The following is a 23,346-nucleotide window of genomic DNA, read 5'->3' as shown; positions in this document are numbered from 1 at the left end:
TTACTTCTGCCAGTCTCACAGTCAAAGTGGTTTATTATCTCATTGCCAACAGGGACTAAAAATTTGTTCTAGTACACTAGTGGGAAAATCTGATAAATATTAGAAACACGATACAGATTTGCAAGTAATATATTTCTTTGATGGCAGCAAAGCAAAGCTGATTGGATTGTTATCTGTGAAGCCCAGAAGACAGCACCTTAGTATTATTTAAATAAATTACACAGATCAACACAGTGGCATTCCACTTCCGAGGAAGGGGAACTGACTGGGATCCAGGATTCTAGAATCTCACACATTGTTACCCCAAAACAATAACCCCATTCAAGCTCTGCCAGGTGGCATGGTGTCTAGTCTTGTTCAGGGCACAACAGCATTTTGCAACAGATCTTTGACAGCTCTTGGGAAAGTTCAGAGCTGTCATTTGGCCTGGGGGGTGTTGTTTTGTTAGTTTAAAGGTAAGTTTACCTCTTTTAAAACAGGTAATTTGAAAGGAAGAGAACTGTTCCTGTCTCCAGCACTATTCCCTCTTCTCAAAGGGAGAACAGCCTTTCCCACCAGCAAATCCAAGCCATGGAGTACCCAACAGTGATCAGTAATACAAGGGGCACGGACAAACTTGTCCGAAGGCCTTTACAAATCAGATGAAAGAGCATTTAACATTAATGAGCTGCAATAAATTCATCAAGAGCCAGAGGGAAGACATTTTACTGCAAGAACTTTATTGCACCACGTTCAAGTGCTGAACCAAGTATTGTGCCTACTGGACATCGGTCACCATTACACTCCCCCCGTCTGTGTCCACACCATATGACAGTCTGCACTTTTCACTCTTTTTCCTCAATTAAGGCTGCAGAGTCATAGTATATGATAATTAGTACATTATAAATCAGAGTAAAAGTAGGGGGAAGAATGCAAAGTTATACATATAGCATGTACATTTTTTTTTATTGTTCTTCAGAAGGGCTTGGGGTTTGGTTTTTAATCCAGCTTAACAACTTCCCCTCCAATCTGACTTCCACCATTTGTCAAATCAGCTTTAACTACCAGTATTTAATTTTACAAAGAACATCCATTTTAATTTGCAGAAACAGTTAAAACATTAGGCTTCTAGTTTGCAAGGGGAAGGTAAAGGCCAGAATTAGGTAATTGCAGCATCATCTACCTTCCACATGGACTCAAACATTACCAGATACGTTATTTCCCTAATGTAGGCATTGACATCACAAACACTTTCACGTCTCCTTTATCTATTAAAGAAATCAGAAACGTTACACATCTTAAAGGGAGGAAGGAACTCAGTACAATAATACAGTTTGAGTCAGGGTACAGACCGAGTTTTGTGGAGCGCCGCGTTTTCTAGCCACGGACCTCAAACGGGTCTGCTGGCGTATCTGTAAAGTGAGGGGCTCAACAAGTACAATTATTTTTTGCTTATATTTATAAATCCCTTCCAGGAATCGAATACTAAAAGCCCATTACCTGTGTTCTGAAAATGTTTGCGCAGTTAAGCGGCAGACTAAAAGCAGAAGTCTGGAACAGGAAGAAATCCTGTGAAGGCAGTTCCCATCGCCAGCAGCTGAGGTATCGGTAAAAGATGGGTACCAGTCCACACCTCCTACAGGCACGGACCAACAAAAGCCTTTGGTGCTCCACAGCAAAAGATCACAGGAGAGTATGACCCTAAACCTGTATTCAAAGCCTTCAGTGGCTGAATATTACAGACATAACGTCAAGTTGAAAGCACGAGGTCACTACTGGGGCAGGGCACTAAGTTAACGGGTGTTTGGTAGAAGTAGCCTGGCTGAAACTGCTTATTAGAGGCTGTAAAAATGACTTTATTAATTCACAGACAACACCAATGGCCCTTCAGAGAGAACGTGGTGCAAGTGCACACTCCAAAAACCAGCATATTTACGGTCTGCCAATGGTGAATACACGGTAGGCATGTTGGTGTGTAACTAGAGATTCTCCCTCCAAAAAAAGCCGAATAAAAAAATAACAAGGCAATCAGTGGTTAAACTGAACTGTACATGAGGGCTAGTCTGGGAAAATACCCACACTAGACATTTATTCATGGACCGCATTTCTGTGTGTGTACCATCTTTACCTCCTATATGATACAAATGAGACCCTCCCCCCGCCCAAATCCTGATTGACTGTGTTCGGCAAGGCAGACAATCTGGACAGCAGCAAAAAGCCTTTTCTTCTTCCTTATGACAGATAAATTAAAGTCCTTGTCTGAATTGCCCCTTGCTCACCTAGGACACTTTTGAACATCAGTCTTCTGCCGGGACAGATTTTCTATCTAGCAACAGAAAGACAATTAACATTTCAGCCAAATTCTTTGGAAAAATAAGACTCACACACACACAAAATCACACACATGTGCATACACGCACGCACTCACACAGTTAAAAGCACCATCTCCTACCAACCGGAAAAGGCCTTTAGCAGATTCACCGAAGATATTAGGCAGTGAGTTTTCTGTTAAAGCCCAGCAGGAAGTTTTTTCCACACTTGCAGAGTCTGAACACCACATAGACATACAACACAGACATCACCAAATCTCTAGACTGTGCCCAGGCTGGGCTTAAGGCTGTCAGACTGCTCCCATACAGCAACAAAGGCTCCTCCTTATGTCCCTCTGCCAGGTCTCAGCAAGGTTTAAAAAAAAGAAGGAAGAAAAAAAAAAAAAAAAAAGGCAACTCCATTTAAAAGAGTCCCATAGGAATTAATGTATCAGGCCCTAACTGTGGGGTACTTTCCTCAAATCAAGAAAATAGGTTTTGCACAAGCCAGTGCTCTGCTGGTTTTCCTTAGACATAAAATTTACTTTATTTCTTTTCTTAAAAAGTTAAAAATACAGAAGGTTCAGAAACTGATTTTCTCCTTGCAGATGTTCAAACTGCAGCTTAAGGAGAAAACAATCCTTCACTGAAATGTTTCTCAATTTTTTTTTTATTTTTTATTTTTTTCAATCATCACCACCATTAGGACAGAGGTTGAGGAGCACTGACTCCACCACTAATTTGATGACGTAGTTTGATTCCAGATTCACATTTCCAGGTGCCAAGAGTCCAGAAAACAGCCAAGCTAACTTCTGCCTTCGTTTGAGATTTTTTTTTTTTTTTTTATTGAACACAGCAGTGACCGTTGGCATCTTTGAAGCGTAATCGCATCTTAGGTCGGTATTTCTCAAGGTAAAGCAGCTGTTTGGAATTGAAAGCTCCCCTCCTTTTCCTAAAACAAAGAGAATGAAGGCTAATATCAATGGAAAAAGTACTGCTTCAATCACCATATACATTCTGAGGCAGCTTAGTCCTCATTTCAAAGCTTTTCTGGATCTACAAAACAGCATTTTGGTTTGGTTCTGATCCATTGACACTCTGAGGAAGGAAAAACCAGGCCAGCATTAGCAGTTCATCACCTACATGCTGATACTAAAATCAAAATCCAGTTAGCAGCTTTCAGCATATTTTCTTGGATTGGGAGAGTTTCTGTCCATCGCCAGCAGTAGTTACCGACCAACATCAAGGTCACCCTGTCCTTGCAGATGCCTATGTTACTTACTGTATTAGCTAAGACAGATCATGACATTTAGTTAAAAATATGTAAGGGGTTCTCTAAAAAGACTTTCCCAGTATAAAAGGTTCCGTACCCAGGAAGAGAAAAACTGAATTTAAGAAAGGAAAAATTCAGAAAAATCTGTTGACAGCAATACAGTTCACAAAGATAACTGAAGACCCTGGGAATCCATAAGGGGATGAATTGCTCTTTTGGCAGAACTCATTCAACATAAATCTTACCTGCTGGGCTTCATTTCAAGATCTGATGTTATCACTAAACCAACAGAGCTCTGCAGTCTCATCCTTCACCAGTTTTGTTATTTTCCAGACAGGGTGGTTGCTGACATTTCCTGGGTGGATAACACTCTCACCCACAACACCTGCAGGAATGCTGGTGCTCACCTACTTGCTGGCACAACCTCACTAGAAACTTTCTATTTTTTATTTTTAATTAAGAGCAATTAGTTCACATTCAATTCATCCATGATTTTTACAGCCCTGGCCTAGAGATTTTTTTACTCCCAAGTTCAAAATCTTTGCATATTAGGTCAATGGCTTAATATATAAGCCCTGATTTTTTAACAAAAAGGAGAGAAATCACCTTTTAATCCTCATCTCTAAACACTGGAAAGGGCACAAGCCTCAGCATTAATGTCAAAGTCATGCCCGTTATTGTCAGGATACAGCTGTTAGAAAAGAAGTCAGAAATCCAACAAACTCTGCCGAAGATGCATGCTGTTCAAATACAGTGTAAAGATTTCTTGAGAATGGGGAAGTTTAACTTACTGCCTTATAAACTGAACTGCATCTTCATACTTCATTCCACATTCAATGAGAGCAAGTGCAACCAGTACAGGAGCCCTAAAGGAGAAATCAATATTTAAGGAAGATCTAGAGAAACAATATATTGAACCTCTCAAAATACATCTGATTAATCTATAAACAGATAGCGTAAGTATTTTCTCTTTAAGTATCATCTACAGAAAGACATTTGCCTGCTGAGTACCTAATGTAAAATTTCTTTTAGCAGACAGCTCTGCTTCCAGCACACACACACACAAATAAAACTCAATAGCTCCTTAGTGTTTAGGGCATGAAACAATAATTCTAGATTTTTACGCTTTCTCATTTCACGATAACCTAATTTTCCACTTTGCTAAAACAAGTGTGTAATACCTCTCGCATGCATTTTGCTTCTTACGACACTGTAGATTTAGCAGTACGTGAGACAGATTATGAAGCACTGAACAGATGACTTACATAGTTTGGGTGGGGGTTTTTTAACGTATATGCTGTACATGGAACTGGGCGTTCCAGGGACAGAGTAAAACTGTCTATTTTGGGGTCTACATTTTGGAAATCTCTTAAGTGTAAAGAGCTGGCTTTTCAAACAAGCAGAAATCACAGCACACAATGACTTTCTCCTGGATCGATGTTCACCCCACTAAACACACAGTTGCAACAGGCACCTCTGACAGCAGAGTAGTGAAGGATTAAACAGGTGCTAGCAATTGGAAAACTTACACTCCTGGCTAAACAAAAACATAGTTCAGGAGAAACAACTGTCACTATCGCTGCCATGCCGCACCTGCATAAACAGAATTAGTCACTTTCCAAAGGAAACAATTCAAAACTTCAAAAGCCACTTCAACATAACATTAAAAAAAGCACTTTTTACTATAGTTGAAGTTCAATTCCCTACTACAAGTGGACAGTTTTCCAGATTGAAGCCTGATATTATGCAAGAAACAGGAGCTGAAAAAAAATCACTTGAGTTACACATGGCCACCTCCTTAATGATGCTCCTCAGATAAAAATAGAGCAGAAATGGATAAACAAATGTTAATTGCCTGGGGGGTTGTCTCTTCTGTCTTTAAATATTGGCCATTTCTCCCCCTACCTCTATCTCCCCCATCATCTTCTCTACAGGTGGAAATTTAAGAACTAGACACGCTCCAGCCCTGCACATACTTGACTTCTTTAAGCCACCTTTCTTGCCCATGCATTCATATCCTTAAATATTAACAGTCCCATGGTTACTGTAAGAATACTAACATTTAAGCTCCATTTCCTCCTAGCTCACAGGATAAACACAACACTCTGAGATTACATTTGAGAACACAAATGTAGCATTTAGCTTTTCTGAATCAGTCTATATATATATATAAATTTCATCTTGAAAGGAAGTTCTTCCCAAAGAAGGAAGTTTTATTTTGAGTGGTGAGGAAAGAAACATGTCTGCATGTGAGCAAGAAATACAAGCCTAACTTCTTGAAACTAAAGCAAAGCCACTTCAGAGTAAGAAAGTAATTGAACCAGTTTTTCTAAATGCTTTTTTTTATTACCACATGCTTAATAGTATATCAGTTGCAAACAGGAGGGAATTAAAAAAAACACAACAATTGTTCTATAGATGTATAGCACATTTGTCAAGAAGCACAAGAGATGATGTTGTTTTAGCAGAAAGACACATACTTTCAAATTAATAGCATTTCTAACTGCTCCTGTTGCTCATGACTGACAGAAGTATTCTCAACAATCTCTCCAAGTTTTTCCTCTCATCCTTGATCAGCGTTATGAAATTACTTATTTTTAAGCTGCAATAAGTCTCTCTTGCTTTAAGGACACAAACTTGATGCTGCTACTTTAAAGCATTATTTGGGAGAAAACAGAGAAATTGGCATTTACTTAACACCTTCCATGACGTACCTCCCAAACAAATAAACTAACTGAATACTAACCTTCCCAACCCTGCAACACAGTGAACAGCGACACAGCATCCAGGCTCTTCACGAAATTTGGTTTTCAACAGGTTTAGCCAGTCATCAACTATCTGATTCGGGGGTGGTGCTCCATCATCAAATGGCCAGTCCTTTGAAGTAAGAAAACTGCATTAGCTGTATGGATTTCAATCTATAATCAACAGCGAGGTAACCATGATTGCGAGGAGGAAAATATTGCATTTAGCAAGAAGTATATATTACACGAACAGTTCCATGAGTATTTTTCTGGTTGTGCGGAAGTTTGCAGATCAATATCATAATGCAACACAACATTTAACAACCATTTAATTGCACTTTTCAATAACATTGCAATAAAATTCTGCACTAAGTCCTTTGTAGTATAGAATTCTTAGAAAAATAGCTGCCTTTGAAATCTCTTATTAAAAATATGTAAAAATCAATAGACATTTCAAATAAACATTTGAAAGATGAGAACTCTGTAGACTTTCGCCTATGGTTGTGTCAACTTTTGAAAATGCTATTTGTACTTCAGACTGCACAAAGAAGGTACTTCATAACAATTCAAGGGGATCAGAGGCGAAGGTATTTCATAACAACTCAAATGGATCAGCTTGCCATGAATCCAATAAGCAAGACAGTTAAAACTACCCGGGTATTTTCAAGACAAAAAAACCCAACAAAACAAGCAAAAAGAGTGCTTCAACAAATGCAAAGTCAACAGCTAAGCAGCGTTTCACATTTCTGCCTATTAAAGTGAGTATCCAGCATTTAAACTACTGAAGCCACATTTAATATCATCAAATGGCCATCAATCAAAATTATATGTCAGAAGCTTCCCATTTTCCCGAGGTCACAGCTCTCTCCTGGAACATGTGCTAAGTGGAGTACTCCATGTCCTACATTTCAGGACCCAGCACATCATCACATGCTTTATAACCTTCTCAGACACAGGGAGTGCTGTAGAAAAGCACTCTTAGCTGCAACGGAAAACGTAATACTTAGTAGTTATTTAGCGCTTTTAATTAGACAACTGGCATTTTTCAAGAGAGGCTCATAGCAAGAGCCTCATATTATTCAAGAACCTCTCCAAACAGTAGGGAAATTGCTTTGAAAGGAGCTCTCTTCTTCCCTCATTGGCTAGAAACGAGACTTTCATGTATTATCTAGAGAACAGGTTAACATGAAGTCATATGAAAGAAGCACACAGAAACTCTGAACAAGCACAAGCAAAAGTAAAAAAAAAAAAAGGTCAGATTTTTAGTTTTGAATGCACTTATTGCTACCCTAATACTTCCTGAAGAGCAAGCACTGCTTAGCACAGACCTCAGCCGAAGAGCATCTTTATACTGGCACTTAAAAAAGCTGCAAAGTAGAAATCTGTGTCTCAGAACTAGAAAACCAAAAAGCTTTAAGTTACTGAAATAACTTTACATGTAATTAATTCAGAAAGATAGGCAAAGTCTGAAGAGTACAGAGAACTTTTTTTTCAAGCAAATGGGAAATTAAAAAAATCTGGGACAATGCAGCAAAATAAAAGGCTACAGAAACAAGATCATAAAGTAAAACTTGTTCTTTCTAATAAAAGGCTTTTACGAGATTTTCCACTCAATCACACACTGCAAGCTGTATTATTTTAGGCCTAGTGTCATCCGCCATCCCAGGAAGAGATGTATAGGCTGCCAAGAGCAGAGGCATTACCCATTCCAAGATGCTTTCTTTTGAAACTGCCTTGCAAAGAACAGGATTTACATGTCAGTTCTGTGTCCTAGTTTTAGATTAAATCCTTTCCTTCAGATCAAGTACATGAGCTTACTACATTGCTTTAGCTTACATGTTAACCATCATGTCCACACAACTCTTGTGCTGGCCTAAATTAATCACAATCATCATTTCCCCACAAAGCATCACCTTCTGGGGAATGGTGCACCACTGACGTTAAATTAGCACTGATAAAACATTGCTGCACAGGGCACTGCCCAGAATAAGGAACAAGAATAATTCTGGGACTAGAGGAGTAATTACAGCAGGTTTGTATTTTTTTTTTTCCTGAGTTCTGCCAGCATCACCTCTGAATTCCTGTCAGACAGGACAGAAAACAAATTGCTAAGCTCCACAGGCAAAACAGTCATTAATAACCAGGATGGTGCACTGAAATTGCACAAACAGAAAATACAGCTCTTTTGTGCCACCCTGCAGTAGCTGGGAAGGGTGACAGGCATGAAAGGGTTATTCTTATTTACCCTTTGTCTGGAGTAGCCTTGCTCAGCAGAACAGCTCTGGGTTTGTCTGACTGCAGCATTGGCAATGCAGAACTGAGATGACCAAGAAGCAGTAACAGGACTCTAAGGTGACAAAGAACCCTTTCTTCAAAACCCATGGGCAACTCACACTGAATTACAGCAGCAAAACGCTCCCAGCACTGCCTGCATCTGTGCAGGATGAGATCGCAGCCACAAGCACAGAATCTTCCCACCTTCAACACCAAAACCCACAGTGCTACAGTAAATACCAGGTGACAATGAAGTGACATCTCTAACACAGGCAAATCCCAACAGCTTGCTAAGCATTCAGGGGGTGGCCACTCTGGAGGGCACAGAGCGTAAAGAAAGTCTGATCCAGGGATGAACAGTAAACGAAGGACTGACAGAAGGAGAACAATGAAACACATCTTAGATCCTAAAGATGAACAAAACTACCGCAGCCTCCTTGGTTGCCAGCCAGTGCAAAAAAACTTCCAGAAAAAAACCCCTACCAGTTTTTCTGATGGAACATTTCTGTGTTACAATACCTTACACATGAACATAACTGCAAGAACTGCAGAAGCCCACAGAAACTAAATCTGTCCCCACCTCCTGTCTCCTGGATTTAATCTCTGTTGATAAACATGCGCATGCAATAGTACTACTTCAAACACAGAACATCTAATTCTCTGCTTTCTCACTATGCCATCTGCCAAAGCAACTCTGTAGCTGCCACATTCTACCCATCTTGCCAGTACATGATCCTGTATCACAGCATGAGAGCAGGCTTTGCTGAAGTGCTCTCATTTTCAGGGGTTTCACTAAGCTTTTGACCTCAACAGCTTTTAAATAGACACTAATCTCTCTCAGGCTGTGTTTTTAATCTTAATGTTATTTTTGCAAGCAAATATTAGCTTGAAATAGTGACGCGTTATTTTCTCAGCCAGCTGGTAATTCAATACCATTTCTGAACAGCAACAGGACTCTGCTTTGAAAAAACAACGCATTCATAGAAGGAAAAGCTATACAGGAGGTGGTCGTGTCGGTAACTGGTTAAGCTTATCTCAAATAGCAAAACACTATTGCAATATAGTAAATTACTAAGACAACCTCATGACTGGGATCATCAGGATCAGTGATAACATTAGCAGCAAGCCTTCCCTGTCACCTCCTGCTTTCTGTTACCCTTAACAGATGCCTGGTGGATTTATGCTCCCTCCTGGTTTTTTTCTGCAGCAGCAGTGGAATACTAAGAGCTGGTACATACCAAATGCGGAGAGGCTTGTTAGCTGAGGCAAATGTGTACAGACACAAGGCTCTCTCGCATGTGTTACTCAAAGTGAAAGGCTCTCCAACAGAACAGTGCTCAGCAAAGCTGGCAGAAACACCATTTCCAGTTTTCAGAAAAGCTTCCTCAAAAAAACTGCTTTCAGTTCAAACCAGGCCAACACTAACTTCTTAGAACTTCTTGAGAACCAAAATCCCCAAACTATTTCAGAAGCGCAGGCTCCAGAGCACAGAGAACTTCACAGCTCCTGCAGCTGCCCTGGGGGCCCCGGCCATGGGCAGGGGGAAGGTGGATTTCGCTCATGGCTGCGGGAGCCAAGGTCAGCCAGCCTCACCAGGCAGCCACCCTGGCAGAGCTGGACACCTACAAAACTCTCCTAAATCTTCTAGGAAGAACTCTGATCTCTGCTTTGGCACAGGAACACAGAAATACTCTTAAGCCCCGGCTTAAGCCAGGGCTCTGAGGGCTTCTACACCAGAAGTTTAATCCTTCCAGTCTCTGGCAGCCTTAGGAGTATCACAACTAGAGGTTTCGCAGTGGAAGCACTGTCATGTCCAAGCCCAAGACAGCTCTAGATTGAACAAAATGCTATTCCACAGCACAGCCCTAGGAGCACTGGTAGCCCTGTAACTCCTTTTTCCAACAACACTGAGGCACACGTGGCTGCCTGGAACTGGAGTAAATGCTTACTAGGGCCAGAAGCCAAGAAACCTGACTGACCTGTACGTGGAGTTTTCACAGATATGCCAGGATACAAGTTTTTTCTCCTAATGGAAAACTGCAGAAGTTTTCCTCTGACTGAGCCATAAAAATCAAGAGGCAATAGAAGACTGACTACCTGCAACAAGAAGGTAAGATGCAATTTCTGGCCTCACAACGGAGTATTACTCACTCCAGTAAAATAAACTGATTATATCTGACACACTATAATAATTTAGAAGTATTGCCTGGAAAAATACTGCCTGCAAGCTTAGTATGAGCACACACCTATTAAAAAAACCTCCACTAAAACACCAAGCAATACTAGACGATGCAGTCAGACAGCCGTTGCATAATGTTAACTATGAGTAGCAGTTAAAGAAATTCCACCTGCTGAACAGGGAAGCCACCAGCAGCCAGGCTCCATTTAGAGGTAGGCAGTGATGAGGCTATCGATCAATACCCTGCTACAGCCACTCCATGGACGCCTCTATCAACATGTCAGCTAGAGTCTCAAGAGGTGGCACTTTTTGAAAGAGTGAGAGAAGGGAGTTTTATCTGCATCCTGAGAAGGTCAACAATAAAGCCAAGAAGTGCTGTTCTTGAGAGAAAAGGACCAAACCGAGATGCGTGAACCGTAAGGCTGAATACTGGAGTAGTATCGAACTAGGCACTAAAAGGCAATCAAAGGATCTCAACAAATCCAGGAATCCAGGAACAGACAATTCTATTCCAACTAAAGCGCTCAGGCAATAGTAATGAATCAGCAAGTATCTTTCATAGAAGTACAGGGAGTTTCTCAAAAGCGGCTTTAGCCAATGCTGGGGATCACATTCTTTTGGCCAAGCTGACACAGTCATAAACTGTCACCCAAAGCATGAAGGCCAACCCCACTACTTCTAGACATGTCATTTTTCGTTTTTAGACAGTTTTAAAGGCAACTCACTAGAACCTGGATTCCTTCTTTTTCGATAGGAGCTTGATCATAAGTAGCATCGCAAACTCGCACCAAGGTTGTCACTCCGTACTTCTTCAGCTCCTTTGAAAGAAAGGAAAACATGTGAGCACACCAACAGTGGGAAGAATTAAAGAACTTTCTCAGCAGCTACAAAACTAAACATTTTACACAGAGTCAGTGGTGTCGCGACTATTGCACAGCTCCAAGGTGACTACACAATGAAGGGGCAAGGGCCCACACAGAAAGGGGGTTTGTGGCCTGCATTAGGACAAGGGTTACAAATGGCAAGAATCAATGTGAAACACCTCTGATTTCTTCTTCTCTAGGGAAATGTCAAGGTGGAAAAAAATTGCATATATAAGAGTAAAATTAAAATAGGCTTATATTCTCCAAGCAGCTTCCTCTTCTCTTTAAATAGAAAGCCTGGAACTGTTTGCTTCAGCCAGTGTTGACATTTTGAGGCAGGGAGGAAGAGAACACACACACCACCATATTCTAGCTTCCTTGTAATGCACTATTAAGTAGCACATTGTGCTAGATAAATAATCAGAAGATCAAACAAAAGCTGTTCCAGTTGACTTTGAAGGTTCATACAGCAAGCAGAATTTCCTCTCATGTTTGGACTGAATCACTATAACTTCTAACAATTAGCAATAACATCTATTCCAGAGTCCAAAACTCCTGAAAGAGAAGACAATCCACAATAATGGGGAAAATAATTTCTATTTTTATATATATATAAAGACCAAAAGAATGTGGCTTTCAGACAGAATTAACCACTAATATCTGAGTGGATTCATGGTGACGAGCACACTGCTAAGTGATGGAAGTCTGTTAATAGCCAGTCAGACATCAGTATGGGATGACAGGATCTCTTTGGAATGAAAAGGACCTGCATACACAAGATGAAAGTCCTCTAGATAGAAATGCACAAAGATACAGCAGTTTTGGAGCAAACTAGAATGCAGACATACACTGTACTACTACGCTTCTCTGATGATACCACCTGTTACTTTTAAAAAAAACACTTTAATATTAAGGTTTTGCTGTATTTAAGGTCTTGGTGTTTCAGCAACAGAGTGATCCACTGCCCATCATAACTGAGATTTCCCCTAGTTTGACCCAGGCGGATGTCATTTTTCACAAATGAATTCTGACACCTAAAATCTCTGACAATCCTGGGATTGGTAGGGCTGTTTGATAAAATTGATGGTTTAGTTGACAGGATGCGTTAAGCACTGCACTTAATCCTACTCCAAGGTAGAAGAAAGGTCAGAAATCAGTCACAACTCAGTTAACCACTTCTTTAAAAGCCAAAAGATGAGCAATAGATCAATGTATTAGAAGCACTGCATTACTTAATGAAAAATAGTTTAGAATCACAGAACAAGCAGTCCTTCAGAAACCAGGACAAGAACAGCACGGGTGCGTGTTTATATTCTAAAATGGAAGCTCATCCAGCCTCTTGCAATTAAAGAAATGCAGGACTTTGGAAAATGTGGATTCTCTTCTCATACTGTCAAGAGAATGTAAACAATATATTAAAGATAAAATACCTTAAGTTTCAAGAAACATGTAACACATAGCCAAAGCATTGAGAAATAGGTGTGAAGAATGACTGTTCAGTACTCGTACAGAAACTATGAGCATACAGGGGAAGAAGGATGATACTTTATTTGACTGCCTTACCTCTATGAACTTGCTGAGGGTTGCATTGGTTGGGTTGTGAGTGATCAAGAAACGCATATTCTCATAAGTAATTTCCACGGGGGCTGGACGGTTCATAATGGCAAACAAAATGTGTAAGGGGCCAAAAAAAAATTAAAAAAAAAAATCAATAACCTTGGAAACGTTTCACAGCAGAAAACATTAAAAAGACCACTAAAATGCCTGGGATTGATCAGAGCTTGCTTTGACGTGTTTGTTCCTTAAAGAATTTGCTTCTAGAAAAGCAGGTTTGCTTCAGAATCTGTTTGAATTCAACTTCAGCCTCAATTACTGCAGGTGGTATCCTTCAGACTCCAAAAATTCTGACTACACACAAGACTAGGCAGCCTGTTCTACATTTAGGCACTGGTGAGGCAAAAAAGTAAGGGCAGATTTTCTCTCCACTTTGTTTTCTTGATGCTTAGTTTTGCTAGAGTCAGTAAAAGGAATATGCTTCCAATGTGCAGAAGATATCCCATATATTTGAGTGTGTTCGCTGTGTCTGGAGTCTTCAAGGCAAAGTAATTATGGCACGTAGAACCCCCTGCACTCAGCTCACTTGTCAGCCAGGATGCTGTGCTGGGCCTGGCAGAAGTCTGCCCTCACACTCAGAATCGCCATAAATGTGCGACGTATACTCCAACAGAACACCTAAAGAGAAGAAAAACATCACGTCAGAGGATTTGTTGCTTCTACTTTCAGAAACACCAAGTACTGACACTCCCAGAGAAACTCAAACTAGGTAAGACTATAGGGGGGGGGGGGGGGTGTGTGTGTGGTGTTTTGTTTTGGTTTTTAAACAAAAATCAACCTTCACTGGACTCCCGATTGTTGTAATGCCAAATATTCTTTTGGCACAAAGTATGCTCTAGCCCAGAGACAAGGCACTTCTGGTAAACGCTGCTCCTGGCAGCCAGGCACCGGAACGGAGAACAAGGAAACCTTTCTGTGCTCACTGCAGCCCCTCCCTCCCACCCAGGTGCCCTAGAAGAGAAGAAAAGAGCACAAAGCTAAGGACATGCTTGAAAACGGCTGTTGGTACAGTCATACCTGTTTGGCTTAAGCTCAAATATGTACAAAATATTGTTGGCATGGCTTTATTTTCTGAACAAAATAGGCAGTACAAGCAGAAATAAGAGTATAACTGAATGGCTATATAGCCAAGCTTTCACCAGCAGATAAATTTCACCAACCCTGTTGTATCACCAAACTCCCAACAGTCGCAGGGCGATAGCCTCCAAAAATCAGTCATTTCAAAAGCAACCAAATGGTCATTTAGCAGTAATAGCTTTTAGTTATCCTCTGTCTTATCTCTATTTACAGACCACGGCACTAAGACAGCAGCAGTTTCCAGCCCTAACACACAGCATTCAAAATACGGTTGTTTCAGCAACAGCAATAAAAGATGGAACGATGTAATTCTACTATAAACTTTAGGGGAATGAAAATGGAGCTAACCTAAACTAGCTCAACTCATTTAAGGCTGAAATACTAAATACGCAACACAGCTTTTCACTGCATTTAAACTGCGTGAAGCCAAAGAATCGCTACTAACACTTTTTTTTTTAAGGAAAAAGTTTCAAATCAGTTGAATAAAATCCAAACTAGCAGCCAGAAGTCACAAACCTGCAACTCAAGCAGAAAGGTCAGCATGGCACACTCAAGTGAATACAATTAGTGAAAAACACACATGCATGGAAGTTCACACCCCAAATGTCTGGTGCGCTCAACATTTTAATGAGATCCTCACTGTAAAATAGTCAAATTAAGTACTATAAAATTACCTTTTTCACTGACATGAAGTCAAAAATCACCCAAAGAACAGCAATTATTTCCTTAAAGAACAGCTTTCAATGCCAAAAAAATACATTAATTAGGTTGCCAGAGGCAAGAACAAAGATGTTTTCAATAACCTCCCCCGACCCTAACGCAATTTTTACTCTGAGTGACTGAAATACAAATTTCAAAAATGAAACCTGGAATATTTTATCAGTGTAATGACTACAGGATTAAGTCTCACCCCAGATGGAAGAGTCCCATCTAAACACATCATACTCAAGTCCTTAGACTTGTCAATTCTTGCACATTTGTCATAACTCTCTCGTACATAGTACAGAATCTCAAAGCAAAGGATTTTTTAAAATGTATTACAGTCTGCTACAGCTATCATGTACCAGGAACAGAATGACTAGAGTTACAGCAGCCACATGTGTCCAACACCTGTAAAACTCTATGCAAGAAAGCCTTTTTTCAGGCAAACACTAGCCTGTTTTTCCCCCATTTGAACACACACTCCAGTCATCTGACATCCTGGAGAGTGATCTGCAGACTTACATTACAGGAACAGTTTCAAAACTAACTTCTGAGGGCCTAACTAGGTCATTTAAATAAAAAAGTGGTCAACAGATCTTGGCATAAGAGATCAAAACTTGGATCCAGAGAATCAGAGGCTTACAGCTTTACAAAGTACACTGTCGTGAGGGGAAGAGCTATTGTGTCATATTTAAACAAATCCTTTTAAACATTTTTCTTTTCAGCACCAATAATTTGGTTGGAAGAGCCTCATCCAGTGCTATGTGCACTCTGAGTTGTATCAAATCAGGTCATTATGGTTACACTTCTCCTCCCTCAAGCAAATCAAAGAGGGAATTTCAATTCAATTATTTTAAAAGTCTTTTTTACAAAACATTTACCAAATCATTAGGAAAGGACACATGGAGATGACATGTTCCAGTAAATTAAATATGGCAGGGAAAAGTCACCAACTCAAGTCCTACTCTCAGATCTGCAGCTGCTCCTGCTCTGACCTTGGCCAAGCCACTTTCAGTAGCTCAACTCCTCTGCAGAACAGGAATGACACCATCTTATCTTTCCCAAAGGAATATTACTGAAGCATTTAATTAGCTATTAGCTAAGGAGTGATTAAAAATGTAAAGCACTGTATTTAAGTCTGAAAAATTATTTCCAGAAGGATAAGAAGTTTACGTAGCACACAACCCTATTTTTAAAATTTTGGTTACTAACACACATATCCCTTCCTTCCATGACTTTCAACTGCTAGCTGTTAAGCTGAAGTTTAAAAGGAAAAATCAGACTTCTAATTAAGAAAATGAAAACCAGGAAAAACCCTATTGTCTACAACTTCTGATCTCCTCAAGTAAATACTTTCAAATTTCTTCCTCCCTATGTTAGCAACCAAATTTGCACTTCAAAATCCCAAGAGAACCGAGCGCTATCAAACTGCTGACAATAAATAATAACCAGCTCTGTGCACAACTTTAGACAAGAAATAAGTTTTCAGCCAATTAACCTTCAACTTTTTATACTTAGAAAGTGAGATAGCACATGGAGAGAAACCAAACATTACAACACATTTTATGCGGCTGGCCTCAGAAAGGGAGCAGAAGTCTCCGACACGTCAACACTACGAATGAGGTGCAATAGCTGCATCAGGAACCAGAGGAGGGGAAAAAAGCAGAGACAGCAGGACAAACGCACCAAGCAATAACCACACATGCATCTGAAAAGCACTAGATCTGCTTGGGAGTCAGTTCCTGATGTTGTTCAACTTAATTAGCCGGGAATAATCATCAATCAAGATGCCTACCTATACAACCAAGTTCAGTGAGCTGTGGCAGTCTCTGCACCTACAGACAGGACTAATTTAAAGTTATAACTAACGGCACTCAGCTTCCTACCTCTTGCGCTCACACAACCACACATGCCAAGAGAGCTTGATAAAGCCTAATGAAGCCAATTAAGAGAAGAATGTCTTTCGATATACTGTGAACGTGGAAGAATATGCTTAAAACATAAGCAAGAGGCAGTCGTATTAACTAGAATATATAAATCAGGGTGATTAAGAGAGAACAGCTAAATGAATTAGTAACTTGACAGCAGCTTCAGTTGAGATTACCTCTAGCAAAAATCCAACACACCTACAACACTCATCTCTAGCAGCTGCCTCATCTGTCGTTGCATTAACTCCCAAATTAAGATACTTCAATAAGGCAAGTCGCTCGCTCCTCTGTATTGAGCCTATGCAAGTTCAGGGAGACAGCTAATGAAAAACAAGTAATATCATCATTCCTAGTTCCACCATCTCCTTCAAAACACACTGGTAAAAGTGCTGCCTTAGCTACACTGAGACAGCGAAACAGCTTGCAACAGCTGCAGCTTCCAGAGATTGCAAAACATGGATACCTTTGGAAAGGTCACTTGGATCACCTTTCAAAATAACCCAGTGCACAGGATGCACAGCAAAGCCTGCTAATTTGTCAGTCAGTATTAAAAGAATACTTCAGTATTTTGAAGGTCAGTATTTTCAAGCCATCACAATTAATTTTGTTCATGTAAGTGGGAATCCACATTTGAGGTTAATAAAGTCAGGTCACGAGCTGCTGAACTTCCCTCTTTTTCCTCTTCTATAAAACCTCATTCTTGCAGTTTGCATTTACACACGTGAAATCAGCACTGCAGCATGCTGATGGTTCGCAACTCGATCCCCTAAAAACTGCCATCCTGATAGACACGACAGTCCAGTCCAGCCAGGCTTTTCCTGACACTCTGTAAGTCACATTTCACTTCCCTTTCCTGCACTGCCCCATTGCACGACCCACATTCTATCCATACGCTATCAAAATGTCCCATTTCATCTGGAGCACAAGGTGCTTTTCAAGTGAAAATTCACGAAGCCCTCCAAAACGAGTGTTAAAACAGTGGAAACAGATGTTAGCAAGAACCAAAGCAACCATCTTTTCTAAAATACAGTCTCCTAGTGTAAAGAGAAAAGAAACTCTGGAACTAACATTCTTGGAAAAATTTCTTGAACACTCTCTGAAGGAAGCTTGCTCAGAATGACACGTGCCTAGAGAGGGGTGAGGTCAAAAATTTTACTGTTCCACCCTATCCACCCCCGCCACGGAGCTCCCTCCCAGCCTGCTGACAAGTTCTGCGGGTGACTCATTCGTTTCCTTTTGCACTAACCCAGTCACTCTCCTTCATCCTCGGCCGTAAAACCCAGAGCAGCAGATAGAGATCTGCCTTAGCAAGAAGAAAAAAAAAAAAAAAAAAAAAAAAAAAAAGTAGCACAGATGAAAGAAGTCTCAACTTAAAAGTGACACATTAGGAAACAGTAAGAATTGCCAAACATACCATGCAAGGCTACTCAGCAAGAGAACAATCCTGCTGCAAAACTCAGAATTGAGTACTGCACAGAAGAAATTTAGCTGCCATCCCAGAATCTGGGGTGAGGTCAAACCACCATACCCGACACAGGCACCGATACACAGAGATCATGGTCCTGGTGAGCTTGGCAGCAGGCAGTGATTAGACACCATGTTAGCTCTTTCAGAAAGAACTGATAGGCATGCGTGGCTTTATGCTTCAGATCTTTTCTGTGAACTAGAACCTGCTTCGTAGTTAAAAATGCTGTTCTGACACAGGAGTTTTTTTAACACCTTCCCCACCCACCGTTTAGTTTTTAAAAACCCTTCAGAAGACACATTTCAATGTTATTTGCATACCATGCCCAAAAAGTTTAAAGTAACTAAAAGTGTTTGAAGTCAAAACCAAAAGGCCCTGCTAAGAAACTTAAGCTATTATCCTGTTTAAGTCACACAATTATATTTAAGGAAAATAAAAAATTACTTTAGACAACAGTTCACGGTACGTGACACTAACAACTCATTCCTAAAAATCAGAATGCTGAGCTGTCTAAGCTGGATCAACTGTTGGTCTCTAAAAAACACAGTCCTGCTAGATCATCAGCTCCCCTGACAGCTCAGACTAAATATTCTCACACTTTAAGATGAGGTATCAAAAAAACCTACCAAACCTACCAAAAAACCATTAACAAGTCAAGCAGGACTTAAAAGCAATTTCAAATCACACAGCAACAGGGATATTATTCTGTGAAATTACAGAGTTGAATTACTTGCATCTTACTCATCTCGTTTATTTGAATTTGCCATATACCTCTGCCGGAAAAATGACTTAGTGGAGAGTTGGCTCCTTTTCCATGCTCCTGTGGCAGTTAAATTCAGTCTGACAACTGAAACTGAAGCTTACTGATAAATTTCACTGCACATCCACAAAGTCTCAATTGTTAAAATCCACAGTCCATTATTTCAAGCAGAGCTAGACTTTCAGTGTAAGAGACCAAGGAGAATTTAACTTTTCAGTACACAACAGAGAAAAACAAGGGGTAAAAAAAAAAAAGGTACACGTAACAGTGACCTGCATCGAGACAGCAACCCAGCATCTCAAGTGTTACAACTGAAAAAAGCATCAAGAGATTTAAGGCTTCTTTACCCCTTCACAATTAAGCAAAATGAGCCCTGAGGTGGTACCAGGCAACAGCCACTATAAAGGTATTTTATACTCTCTTATGACACGCATCAGCCAGATACTGGCCTAAATAGGTGCCAGCCTGATCTAGCACTGCAATCCACATGTGCCAAAGAGTAACTTCTAGCCCAGATTCTCAACCCATTAGGTCTATTTTTCAATGTTTGAACAGAGCTGGTTTAAATTTCCAACTCTTTAACAGGCAAAGAAGCTGTCAAACTAATCCAAATACAACAGACAACACAGAGCTCCTCTCTGCTCCTTCAGTACATCACTGAAAACATGTTTTCTCCTCCAAAATACACAACCTACACCATTAACAAAAATTATCTGCTTGCACTACAGTATCTCAAGAGCTATGTATTCAGCTGTGGATCATCCTTGAAGTGAGGACAGAAACGAGCCTTTCCGATCCGTGCATCACCTGGCTCTCTCCAGGGCTACACATCAGCACGCTCCCTCCCAGGCCTCACAACAGTTAACTAACATGGCATTCCACACCGGGCAAAGTCCAGGAGCAAGGAAAGTGCCTTCGATCACAGTTCAGCTCTGCTCTGATAGAGGAAGAACATCTGAGTATTGCTGTGTGGAAGAGAATGGTGGATATTTGCAGGTAATTAACCTGAAGTCAACCATCTATGTTTATAAGAGATGTACATAAAAGCATCACAACTGGACCCTATATAAGGCAGCCTACGCTCCTAGCAGTGCATCCAATCCAATATGCATGCAGATACGTACTCCTACCTTCACTCTGATCTTTTCTTTCCAGCAGTTGAGTTCATTAAATATAAGTATTTCTACACGTTGAGTCATAAGAAGATAGAGTTTTCTGGCTGCTGCTACTGGTGGGTTTTATCTTTTTTCTTCTTTAAATACTAACTGCAGTTCTGAGTCAGAACCCAACTGGTTCATTTTGGGAGTTTAAAGCGAGTTTCCATTTATACAGTAGCCTTTAAAAGCCAACTTTCTGCCTTACTCCTCCTCACGCTGAAACCAACAAGCACACAGCTGCCCCGAGAGAAAAAGCACATTGTGACTAATCACCAAGGAACCATCACGGCAACTGAGTGGAGGCCACTTCTACAACCATCCCCATACCGTAACACCTCCCAACCTGCAACCTCGCCTGCGCTCCTAATCCCAACCTCCCGCTCTCAATAACCAGGGTTCCTCACCCACTAAAGCATGCCCGAAGCAGCAAACCACAGCCGTTCCCAGTAAGCACACCACTCCCTCTCCCAGGCCCTCCTGCAGGTCACTCAGCACCATCAGTACTTCCTTTAGCCACTGCCCTGGCCAGGCCAGACTTCATCAGCTCTCCCCTTCCAGCCCCAGCAGCTCCAAATCCCACAGGGCAGCCCTGTATCTACACAACCCGGCCTCAGCATTCACAACCCTGCCCCCATTGAAACCCCAGGAAAACCACCACATCCTGGTCACCCTTCCTTTCCAGCTCCACATGCCCCCCTCGAGCACCAGGAAGATCCCCCTCCCAACACTGCTCCCAGCCTTCCCCCTCCATCTTCCAGCCCAGACCCCAGAAAAATTCTTCACCCTTTACAAATGACCCCCAGGCCTAACACAAGGCAGGCCCCCCTTCCCACAAAACAACCCTCCCGTCTTTTCTCAAAACTCTTTCCCACATCCGTAGATACACACGACAATAAGTAACACCTTCTCTCCTCAAACAGACCCCCCCAAATGCCCCCCATACCAGGTACAAGCGAGACCCACACCAACCCCTTTGCAGTCCCCTTACCCTGTTGCACCCCTACAGGCAATGACCCCCCACTTCAGCACCCCCCCAGTCCAGGTACAAGCCAGACTCCCTCCCTTCAACCATCCCTTTGGGGTCCCCTCATCTCAGCCCCACAGCTGGGGGGGGACGGGACTCACACAAACCAGCCATACAGCCCCGGGGGTGGGAGCTGTAAGTCACCCCCATCCCACAGGTGAGGGGAGGACCCCTCAAACCAGCCATGCAGGGCGAAGGGACACGCCACAAAACAGCCCAATCCTGCAGGTAAGGGCTACCATCCTAAACCAGCCTTACCGGTCAAGGGGTCCAACTCCACGGGCAGGGGGGATCCCCCCCAAAACCACCCCCAAAGTAGAGTAGGGACCCCCCAGGCTCACAAGCTGCCCCCAGGCTTGCTTCTCAGACCAGGTGAGTCCCCAGGGCCAGGGAGGATTCCTCAAACGAGCCCCACAGGTCAGGAACCCCCCCCAGACCAGGGAATACCCACCCCACCCCCCCCGCGAATCAGCCCCCCAGACCAAAGACAACAAGGACCCCCCCAAACCAGACCCGCAGGCCAGGCGGGACCCCCAGAGCACGAAAGATCCCTCCAAAGGGCCGAAGGAGACTCTCCAGGCCAGGGAGATCCCCCCAGACCAGCCCCACAGGCCGAGGGATCCCCTCAAAACCTCCCAAGCCGCCGCGGGGTGGGGGGGCCACAGGCCGCCCCGAAGCCAGTACCCCCCTCCAGAGCCCGGGCCCGCCCCGGGGCGGGGGCTCCAGCCTCCCGCGGGCCCTCCTCACCCGAAGCCCCCCTGCTCCTCCCTACCGCGGCCCCTCACCCTGGGCATTGAGTGCGTCGGCGTTCTTCCGAGCGGGCCCGGCGCCTCCCACACACCGGGCCGGGGGACGGGAAGGAACGGGAAGGAGCGGGAGGGGGCGCGGCGGCGGCGGCGGGCCCGGCCCGGCGGCGGCGGGGCCCGTGACGGGGCTGGGGCTGCGCTCGACCCGGTCCGGCCCGGCCGCGCGGAGAGAGCCGAGAGCCCGCGCGCCGCCAGACGGCTCCTCGCCCACAGGCCGCTCCCTCCCCGCCCGCGCCCCGTGGTACGGCCCGCCTGCAGCTGATTGGCACGGCCCGCCTCACACCCACATCCGGCATTGGTACGGTCCGCCCCCCCTCCCCCCGCTCCGCTTTAACGCGCCGGGCGTGTCCACCCGCAGAGCAGCGGGGGTGCTGGGGGTATGCCGACCGCGGCGTGAGAAGCGTTGGGGCGGCCTCGCTCCGCACTGCCGCGGCTTGCCGTGCGAGCAGCCGGGTCCTCACCGCGCTGCGGGGAACGGCTTCCTCCATCCCGGCGCTGTTGAAACAGGCCTTCGACATCCCCACGCACCCCCGCGAGGGAGGCAGCATTGGTATAGCCCTCTTTCCCCCCTTGGGCATTGGTATGGCCCTTCCTAATACGGCCCAAGAACCCGGGGGCGGCTCGCCCTGCCCCACTTGCCCGCCCCCGGCTGCGACCGCGGCACGAAGCGAACCGCGCCGCCCTACTGTCCCCAGCCATCTTGGTACACCCCGGTCCCCCCTCGCCGCTCCAGGGCACTTGGACCAGCCCTCCGGCCGCACGTGCGCGCGGACCCTTCCACGGCAGCAACCCACCACATCCCCCCTCCCCGCCAGTGCACAGCAGCAGTGGTACAGGCCGCTTCCCCCTTCCCCCCCCCCCCCGCCTCGCTCAGTGGTTCGGCCCGCCCGGCGCTTCCCACGGCTTCCGCTTCCCCTGCCCGCACCGGCGGACACGGGCTGGCGGCCGAGCGTCCCGGGGGAAGGAGCCCTGGGGGAAGCACCGGCGTTTACAGCCCCGGCACGGCTGAGAGCGCAGGGGGAGCGGGCCCTCGGGGCCGAACTACGTGAATGCCCTATTGATCCGGTTCCCTGCTCCGGGGTGGAGCAGCGGACACGGTGACTCAGTGTGGTGGTGGCAGGATGCTGGCCCGTTGGAAGCCCCACGCTTGGCCGAAGACTGGCCCGACTGCGTGGCCTTGGGCCACCCAAGG

At 43.6% G+C, this 23,346-nt stretch overlaps 1 protein-coding gene across 1 annotated transcript; it reads right to left on the bottom strand.

Annotated features, from left to right (window-relative positions):
- Positions 1–698: 698 nt before the first annotated feature.
- Positions 699–22,382, bottom strand: PTP4A2 (protein tyrosine phosphatase 4A2). The gene is made up of 6 exons (XM_037379495.1): positions 22,134–22,382; positions 13,185–13,853; positions 11,484–11,576; positions 6,308–6,438; positions 4,353–4,427; positions 699–3,240 (listed from the first exon to the last, which is right to left on the bottom strand). The coding sequence occupies exons 2-6, from the start codon at positions 13,278–13,280 to the stop codon at positions 3,132–3,134; spliced, it is 504 nt and encodes a 167-aa protein (XP_037235392.1). The 5' UTR covers positions 13,281–13,853; positions 22,134–22,382; the 3' UTR covers positions 699–3,131.
- Between the last annotated feature and the right edge of the window lie 964 nt (positions 22,383–23,346).

The sequence above is a fragment of the Falco rusticolus genome, chromosome 3, assembly GCF_015220075.1.
Source record: "Falco rusticolus isolate bFalRus1 chromosome 3, bFalRus1.pri, whole genome shotgun sequence".
In the NCBI taxonomy this organism is placed as follows: Eukaryota; Metazoa; Chordata; class Aves; order Falconiformes; family Falconidae; genus Falco; species Falco rusticolus.
The sequence above is the reverse complement of the archived record's forward strand: the minus strand, read 5'-3'. Positions and strand labels throughout refer to the sequence as shown.